Below are 9,958 nucleotides of genomic sequence, written 5' to 3'. Positions count from 1 at the left end.
TGGGGCTTTTAATGCTTTACTCCAAACACAGTCAAATAAGAAATGCACCAAACCACGTTAAGGATTTGAGCTGTTAAAATAACTGAGATGTTTGGAAATGTTGTCCTAAAAAAGTTTCTCTCTTAAACTGAGAGCATCTGCAGCTGACTACATTTTTGTCACAGTGGGGGAAGAGGAGTAGACTGAAGGGTTGTGGACATTCTTTGAGCCATTTCCTCCCCCCGCCACCTCAAAAAAAAAAAAAAAATCTTCCTGAGTGCTGACTTCACAAATGGGGATTTATCCTGCTCTCTTTCCATGGCTAAGATCGACTCAGAGCTGTTCCAGGTCAGTGTGGCGCTGCAGGCAGTGACAAAAACAGAAACTCGACTGTCTCCGAGACCTAACTTCAGACTAGAATTTCTCACTTTGATATCAGGCAAACATATGTTTGTTTATCTCATGGGGACATTGCTGTAGAAATCTAATGCATAATTTGGATTTTGTAAGCAAACAACAAGAGATTCTACATATATTTGCAACTAGTCTGAACAGCAGCGTAGACGATTCTTTACGTGTTTTTTTTAACACGTATGTAAAACTGAATCACAGGGGTTTATTTGACCACTGCTTGCTAGGTGCAAGCTAAATTTTATTTTGCAATTCCAAAGCAGTCGCTGTCAGCCAGACGAAGTTGGCATTACTTCAGAGCTCTTGGAGAAATGGAGCGACTCCAGGCTGTCAGCTCATTTCTTTAACCTCCATCCTCTCTGCCGGTCCAGTTGCAGGGGTGCTTATCATCTCGTTCAGCCGTGAATATGCTGCCCTGAAATTGGCTTGGGGAACAAGGCACCAAAAATAGGAGGTTGGGTGACATTGATAATCTCTGCTAATGACACGTTAGCCGTTGCTTACTCCGGAGGAGAGAGAGGCGCCTTTATCACACGCAGCTGTCTAAAGCTGACAGCGTCTGCCTCACACCATCAGGGCCGCTGCTTTCCGCTGATGAGAGCCACCTGAAATTTTGATGTGGGAGTGTGCCTCATTCTTTTTGCATATCTGTGCTCCCCTGATATAATGTGACCCATTATAACTGTTTAAATCCAGTATGAGAGAGGTAATGACTATTCATGAAGAAATACTTAACTTTAATTTTCCCTTTGCTTTTCCTCCTCCAGGCCTACGTCAGTGCCAAGCATGAAGGGGACAAGGTCATTGTGTTTGATAGGGCAAATGTGCTCTTTATCTTCAACTTCCACCCCAACAAGAGCTTCCAGGACTACAGAGTGGGTGTAGAAGCACCAGGAAAGTATCCTTTTTTTTTTTATTCTGATATGCCATGTCATGTCTACTTTCTTTCCAGACACTGAAATTTCTTTCACACAATCTAAAGTTACTAACAGCAATAATAGCCTTCTTAGCAGAGACGGTGACTCTAGTCTGGGGCTTAGTTGAGTTTCACTTTAGTTGTACAAAGAACATTTCAAACTTGTGCTGAAAAGACCCTAGATGTTAACCCGTGCTCTCAAGATTTGAGGCTCGTCTTCATTTTGCCCTTTAAATCTTCGGGACTTAATTTATACTTGTATTCAGACACAACAGACTGATGCTCTGAACACTTGAGATTTGCCTTAGATTTGCCCTTTAAATGTTTGAGACTTGACTCGGGCTTGATTTCTGGGACCAGAATCTCATGAACAATCTTTATATTATGCAGTCAAGGTGAGAGTTAGACTGTAGGGGTAAATCATCTGAGTAAATAATTAATGTGTTCATTCTGAGTTACTGTGGAGTAAACATATGACAGGTTGTCATGGTAATGCTTGGTTCTACCTTTTTTTTTAATTTGTATTTGAACCCACCGTTGAGTGAGCATCCGCTTAATGTGAGCTGCAGACTGCAACTCTAACGCAGACGCACAAATTCTCCTGATAAAAGGTTGTGTTTGTTTTGTTAATCAGGGATGTTTGTGAAATGTTGCCTTTTATAACCTAATTCATTATGATCTCTTGAATATCTTTCTGTATTCAATAGCTTGGGGTAATTTCTAAACAAAATGAACTTAGCATGCCTTCAACATCTTCTTCTTTCTCTGTTAGGTACTAACAGAGACTTTCCGTTTTTCTCCACTTATTTTGAACAACTTTCAATTTCTTTTAGAAATTCAGTATTCCCTCTGATTCCCTTATTACATCATGTCTCACTCTCCATTTGATAATCTGTCGGTACACCTTTAGACAGGTTGACTCTTCAGAATTGAAAGAAATGGTTTTAAATACAGACTTAGTAAACAGATTCCTAATCTTGCAAATCCGTGCACTCATAATAAGGAGTGAAAAATCTATTAATTCTATATAATGCACTGTATAGTGGTGGACTCATGTAAACAACATTATTGCAAAAATGTTTTTTTTAAGAACTAAATTGAGTCCTGTCTGTGTCTTCTAGAGGTTTAACAACAACGAGTGTTTACCTTTTTTATTATTATTATTTTAATAAACATTCACATGTGTACTATACCTTGGTAATAATTACAATTTATCAGTAGGGCATATATTATTTTAATGTAATATCTTATAGTTCTATTCCAAATCATTCACAGCAGTTGATAAAGTTTTGCATGTTTAATTGCATGCTCTGAAAATTACAAAGGTTTTGCATATAACTGAGCTTAACAATAATAATTTCCATTCCTAAGCTTATAGTGATTCTGTATTTTTGGGCAAAGCGATGACAGACTGCTCATTTTAAAGACTTGAGATCTGAAATGGGTTTGGAAAAAAGTGACTTGTGAATGTCACTGCTATTGACTTACCTCTTTTAATGCATTATATTTGTGACACTTTTTTTTATTTATTTTATTCATTTCCTTCCTTAGAAAATTGCTAACAGTATTTTGCCAAGATAATAAAAGGAGACAGAAAATTGGAAAGCTGCAAATGAACAATCCACACACGGAGAAGTGGACTCCTTAACCTGCTAGAAAATATTATTGTACACCTAAGGAACTCTGTGGCTTAGTGAAAACTGTATGCAAGTCCCCAGATAATGATGCCTCATTATACATATAATATAAATTTAAAGTAATAACCGCATTCCACTTATATCAGCTGCATTGGGAAATGCTACAGAATTGCTAATGTAGCAGCTGATACAGTCTTCACTTCTCTTATTGTCAGCACTCTCCAAGAAATGCTTACACCAACAATGTGTCAATCATCATAGTTTCGTTCCTTACTAGATGCTAAAAGCAGTTATGTGAAGAAGACTGCGAACTCTCCTTTAGTTCTTGGTTTTATGAGGATGTAATAAAATGTGTCTATTTATATATAGAAAATGCTAACCTAAAGTCAACAAGACCCAACAGATTAACAACTGTCAGTGCATCCAGAAAGATGCAGTGAAATTTGGATTTCACGTGCCTTTCTACACTTATAGATATTGTCGGATGTAACCTAAAGAGCGAAACATTTTTATTATGTACTGAGATGTAAGAGAGTTGAACTGATGAGGGTTGTGGTTTTTTCCACTACTATAAACCCTTCTCTATTAAATATTCACAGACCAAACTTCCGTGATTTTGATTTATTTTATTTATTTTGTGCTCCTTTCTCAGATTTGCATCCATCTCCCCTTTAATCTTCACATTCACTCTTGATGATCTTAAGAGCTTGACTTGTCTCTTAATTAAACTCCTACATTTTGACAGGGGGCACAAGACATTTTAGGGTACTAAAAATGTCCCCTGAGAAGACTCTAGGCTGAGAAGTGGATCAGAGCTTTAAGCACTCTGCGGGAGCCCTGTTAAAAATAAACGAGACTTGTAAAGACGCACAGTTTTAATGACTTTCCCACCCCCTCCTTCCCCCATTTCCGAGGTTGGCACTTTGTGTCGTAATTGTTGAGGGGGAATATGAGTTGGTTGTTTATTGCATTGTTGTTATGCTGTTAGAGAGAAATAATATCAGAGCCCACTGATTCAGAAAGACTCTGTTTAGCAACATTGGCTGTCAGGAATTTAATGAGTCCCCCAGTTGTTATTGCAGCAGGCCTAATGATCAGGAATGTGTAGGGGGACAGGAAGCTGACAGATCTGTATTTTTCATCGCGGACATTGCTCCCTTATGAGGCCGACTACATCTCACACCATCAGTTTCCCTGGTGGACAGGAGGCTGTGCTGCTTCTTTGGTTGTGATTAAAATACAGTGATAATGAATGAGAATGCAACCCAAGCTTGTTTTTCTCTGGATGCTGGCAGTTAAAATCTCAATCTAATCTATGATGAGTTAAGACCATGTCGCAAGCGAGAGCATCTCTTTTTTTCCTCCCTTTCTAACGATGCCATAGCAAAAGCTTCAAAATGCATTTAAATATCAATGAAAACGTAAATGATCTCAAGCAGGCATTTAATACATTTTTTTCTGAAAGTTAGATTAAAGGTAATTAGGTTAGTATCGCTCCGTAAAGCGGAAACACATTAAATGCTGTATATTTATAAGGCTTGGAAATGTTCATGTTTTATTTCTGTCACAACCCCAAACTTGAGTGTTTTCTATGGCGATTGCATCTAATAGACCAACACGATGCACTGTATTTTGAGGTGGAAGGAAAATGATGCATGTCAGACAAGAAGAGCATTTAATCATAGAAGTTACCAAGAAGTCAGTGGTAACATTGGATGAGTTCTAGAGATCCATCGTTGTGCAATGTTGTTTATGTGGTCATTGCTGGTAGAATCCTAAAAGAAGTCCCATAGAGGATGCAGCAAAAATGCAATTTGGGAACTATCTACAATTGCAGCAAAAAATAGTTCTACCAAGGAATGAAGACAAACGCTTTCCACACTTATTATATTTTTTATTTATTAAAAAACAGAGAGGCAAAAAAAAGTCCTGTATTTATTTTCCTCCATAACATAATTATATACTTTCTGTTGCTCTATTGGATAAAATGCCCATAAAAAAAAAAACAAAAAAAAAAAACAGTCTGACATTTGTGATTTCATCGTAACAAAACTAAACTTCAAGGGATGTACATAGTTTTGCTAGGCATTGGTTGATACTTTGTAAGTTTGTTTGATGTGGGATAATTGTACTTTTTGCTTCGTGTTATTAGCTCGATGTCGAGAGGGTGAATTTTGGGCAAAGCGCTAATAGCCGAGCTGCAGAGTGTCTCTAACATCGTTTTTGAGGATTTATTTTCATTTAGATAGAACCACATATTTTCCTCCTGGTGCTTCTTTTGATGTTTAAGGAGAGGTCTCAGACACTGGGTGTGAGTTGAGAGGAAATGCAAATAAATGTGAGGGCAAAGCTCCGGCTGTCATTATACAGAGAGGCGGTAAACACATAAAGGCAAATGTGCTGTGTGTGTGAGCAAGGTAAATGCGCTGCGTGTATGAGGAGATGCAGATCCTCCGATGGGAATGTGTGCAGAGGATCCAATTAGGGGAGAAGACAGATGAAAGTGCCACTCAGAGGCAGTGGAGGTAAACAAGACAAGCTCAAAGAGTCCAAAAGTGCTTTTTCATTACACTCAGCTGTCGTATACTTAAACTTTCTTCTACCTGTGTGAGGGTCAGGATGTCGCAGTGGAGCTCTGCTGTGCAGCCATATCTGGAACTAATGGCTAAATGAAGCTGACCATGCTGTGTGCCGCTGAAAATTGATCCACCAAGGAATAATGTTTCCTTTGGCAATGTAGCAAGTATCGTACAATAACCGAGTGTCCCTCCGGAGTAAAAAAAGAAAAGAAAAACACATCACTGATGTTCTTTTTGTTGCTTTCTGTCACATGTTGGATGCTGCCTGCTTTTTAAGTCAGGTCTCCAGGTGTTATTTCTCACCTGTGGAGCTTCTGCAGTTAATTATTCAGCTACGTTAAGTATGGTGTCACCAAGCGGAGAGTTGTTTATGTGTACAAGAACTTTTTGGTTAAAAAGTGCAAGTTGCCTGGTAAAAATAAGGGGAAAAAGCTTGCAATGCATTCATCCTATAATGCAGTTACGTAATCATCTGTTATTTTTTTTTATCTAAACACAGTCTTTAATTTGGGAAAGGTGCAGAGTGGAAAAAAATCCCTTGCAAAGAAACTTTTTTTTTTCTCATCATGGTTGACAGTCGTATAAATGTAGCAAAACTTTTTTTTTTTTTTTTAAATGCCATTTTTCTAATTTGAGTTGCTGAGATGGTGTAGAAACCTTTAAAACAGAAAAGTGTAGCTTACTTGATATGGTGTGACACAGGATCATTTTTCTGAGCAGCTTCTCAAAACTGGAAAAGGAGTAGAATATCGTCTGAGACAGCAATAATTTAAAAAGTTCACAACTAGAACTGCAAAGAACTAAAACAAGCTGGGAAGCGTGGGCATCCTGTATACAGAGGCCATTACTCGTCGATGCGTCCGTCCAGAGGTAAAATCCCAAACCACAAAGTTTTTCTTCGTGTTTTGCCCGCCCTTTTTTCTCTGCCCCTGTTTTGAGTGGAGGAGAAAACTGCAAATAAAACCCAGTACCAAAAATGAGACGATAAAACAAAAACTAATTAAGAAAAGCTAAATAAGAACTGAAGTTTATGTTGCTGCAGTGCACAGTGGAGAGGATATAAGGAAGGTAAATACATATCCCAAGTTCACTTGTAGAGAAATGCAGAAAATTGTTCAGTGTGAGATAATGCCACTGCAATAAAAAAATAATTTATTTAAAGACTTTTTACTTGGGTTGTAATGAGATCTCAAGATATTAAATTGTCACAATATTTCTCATTAAAGTGAAGTCTGTGCTGTCAGCATGACTTTCTCTAATGAAGTAAGTCTAAGCCATTGTTATGGGCCCTGTTTTATCTAAAGTTAAGCCCAAAAGTATTCATAGCTTTGACAGTTTTAGATCTAAAATTATTTTTACTTAACCTAGAAGTTTGATTCTGATAGGATACGAGTCAGGTATGTCTCAAAAAAAAATAATAAAAGGGATTTGACTTTAAAAAAACTATTTAATGATTGCTGACCAACTTGTTTCCTCTGGCATTTTGACAATTTCAGACTCAGAACTATGCTAGAGGGCTTATTCTGAGCCACATTTGACAATCTGTCAAGTATTTACAATATTTACTGATATAAGACATTGCAATGTATGGACTGGTTAAACCTGGATCAGAGTATTCTTCAAGCAATTCCAAGTTCTTTAAGACCCAGTTTGTGTGTGTGTTTTTTTTTCACACTTTCTTTTTGTGTAAAAATGTTTTCTCCAAAATCTCATTTTGTTGTCGTCAACATAATATTGTGTATTTTTAGCTACTGTCATGAGCTGGTAGTGTTGTTGCACACCTCTCTCTTGCACATTTTATGTAATTAAACTACCTTTTGTTAGATCCAGTGAATGTAAGCATAAAAGTAAGTCAAAAACAACAATCAGTCTTTATTCTTTACAAACAAGGTCACCAAGGCAGTCAAAGCATCATGCAGTCTGCAAAAGAAGGCAAGAAAATGTTGGTCCTTTATAGACAACCTACGCATTATGTCAGGAGGTGACTTCCTTCTTTTCAAAAAGGAATCCTATATACATTACAGTGATGAAGGTAGAGATAATAAGCATGAAAGTCTGTGACTGCAGAGGTTTCAATGTCAAAGTGCGAGGATTGATCAAAGGGTTTACCGCAATGCATGTCAGGTTGAGATTCTGAGGTGTTATACTCTGAGCTGTAAGGTAAATAGCTCCATTGTCAGGCAAAACTTTAGCATAGGATCGCAACGTCAGGGCTTTCGCCTGATTTATCCAGCTACAAACTTAAAAATGCACATATATCCTTTACCATTGGTGTTAATAAGTGCAGCTGGCTCTGTAGTTATTTTTTTTTTAGTTTAATCGTTTAGGGAATCTTAGATGTAGCAGTTCTGAGCAGAATTAAATGAGCAGAAATTAAAACCCGAAACTCTGTACATTTTGACTTTAAAACAGAAATCACAAGAACGTATCCCTCAGGAGTCGCACATTCAGTGACAGTTTGGCCTCTTTATGCTTTCTGACAGGCTTATCTTTATATGTGTCTGTTTTTATCTTCCTCTGTGATGAAAAGGAGAAAAAAGTTGAGCAAGGCCCCTCAACAAAATGCGTTGCTCATTAAAATGCAGCGGCCGTTAGGTTTTCAGTGGGCTGTCTCCCATCAGTGTCTTTTATTATTTTCTCTCCATCTCATGGTGGACACAATCTTCAGACAGTGGTCTTTATCTGCCTGGTTAGAGTATTTGAAATCCCAGCTGGATTCCGTCATGAAAGCTGTACCTGTAGGGGCAGATTGGTCTTTGATTTACACTGTGCCAATAGGCAGTTGCGATTGTGTCAGGTTATCATTCTCCCTTTCTGTCTGAGCGTTTCCTGGGCTGCCGTGCAGAATAATTCAACTGTAGATGTGGTGTCACTTACTCACTAGAATTTTGATCAAAGTAAGCACTACAGTGTATAGACAATATTTCCAAAAATGATCAGCTTTTGGATGAGGTAAGTAAAGGAAAAAATATTCAGTCTTTTTTTTTTTGCTAAGCTTTGCTCATAGCAAAGTGCTCCAAGGTATATGAATAAGACTCCACACATAATTGTTCCATATGCAAGTTGTAATGCCTAGAGCCTCCATAGGGTGACCATAGAAACGGTTTAAAAGGAAGAAGACGGCATTTGATTTGTTTGTTGGTGAATGCATTTCTGCAAACCATGCAAGGTCATGTTTCAACTTAGTTTTTTTGTGTTTTAAATGACATATGTCGTCACAATCTTCCATGTTTTTCAAGCTGGTAGCTGTATTCTTTTTTTCATGACCGAAATTGAAAAAAAAAGCATAAAAAAGCTTGAAAGAAAAAAAGAATAAAAGTCAGTTGAGGTGGAAGCTGCATGTTTCCATACGGTGATATCATTGAATTAAGACACCAAGCATAACATGTTGTTCACCCAAGACATTATTGATGGGAAAGTTTCCAGTTCGACTTCACAAATTGAAAATGCCTTCATTGCTAGTCCGGTGAGGAGGAAGAAAAATGTTATGCAGAGGAGTAGCTTGGAATCCTAACATAGCCACATTAAAACTAGAACTCTGTCCACAGCTGGTTTCTCTACAACAGTTTGTTACGGACTCTTGCCTGATTAACTTTACCCACAGTTGTCTCCTTGTTCTGGCTGCTCACTTCCTGCTTAAGCTATTGTCATTACATTGGCATAGCATGTTTGTATTCTCTCCTTCAGATTTGTGTTGTTCTTTCCCTCAGAACCAAGATTGTGTCTTTATTCAATGGCAAAAGGTGTGTCCAGTGGAGAGTGTCGTTAGTCTGTTGTTGGACAATGATTTCGTTCACCCATTTCATTTCACAAAGCTAAACAACCTTCCTTAAATGATCTTTGTAACAAAATTGCTTACCGCATCATTTTCCTACATTGTCATTCAGTGACCACACATCCGTTAAACATTTTACTGTTACAAAATGTGCAACAAAAAGAATCTTCATCTGGTTAGGATGGGCTTCCAGATGGCGTTGTTTCAAATTAAATATCATCATCCATATATGAAACAGCATGTGTGATTTTTGAAAGTCTGATTTTGGTTGTGAAAGTTTAAATTTAAAATGATCAGAATTATTTAAAAGCGGTTGAAATTTATTTGATTGTGTTTTAATTATTCTACTTTCAAGTTGTTTTTTAAGGGTGTCTGGCTCTAAATTATAATAATATCTGGCCTTTAAGTCTACATCCTCAAATATTCAGATTTCCTTAAGATATATTTTTTTTAACCCAGCTTGAATCAAACTGGCACAGTATTTGAAGTTTAAGAGCATAATTATATGGAATGCTGTGCCTTGTTAAATAGAGATATGAGAAAAAATTCAGATGGGACAGTATTGTATTTGTGGACATGAAAGTGTATTTTACAAGACCAAAAAATAAAAAATAGAAAAGAAAAGCTACAGCTAGCTGAATCTGAAGGATTTAATTGACAA

The 9,958-nt window shown here is 37.4% G+C and overlaps 1 protein-coding gene across 1 annotated transcript in view; it reads left to right on the top strand.

Annotated features, from left to right (window-relative positions):
* LOC103152069 (1,4-alpha-glucan-branching enzyme-like) overlaps positions 1 to 9,958 on the top strand; it is a 39,082-nt gene that overhangs the window by 8,555 nt on the left and 20,569 nt on the right. Inside the window, exon 2 of the mRNA XM_007572404.2 lies at positions 1,158 to 1,288. Within this exon, the coding sequence (XP_007572466.2) occupies positions 1,158 to 1,288 (131 nt within the window). The remainder of the gene's footprint in view (positions 1 to 1,157; positions 1,289 to 9,958) is intronic.

This window comes from Poecilia formosa, unplaced genomic scaffold, assembly GCF_000485575.1.
Source record: "Poecilia formosa unplaced genomic scaffold, Poecilia_formosa-5.1.2 Scaffold299, whole genome shotgun sequence".
Lineage (NCBI taxonomy): Eukaryota > Metazoa > Chordata > Actinopteri > Cyprinodontiformes > Poeciliidae > Poecilia > Poecilia formosa.
This window is presented reverse-complemented; position numbering and strand designations above follow the sequence as displayed.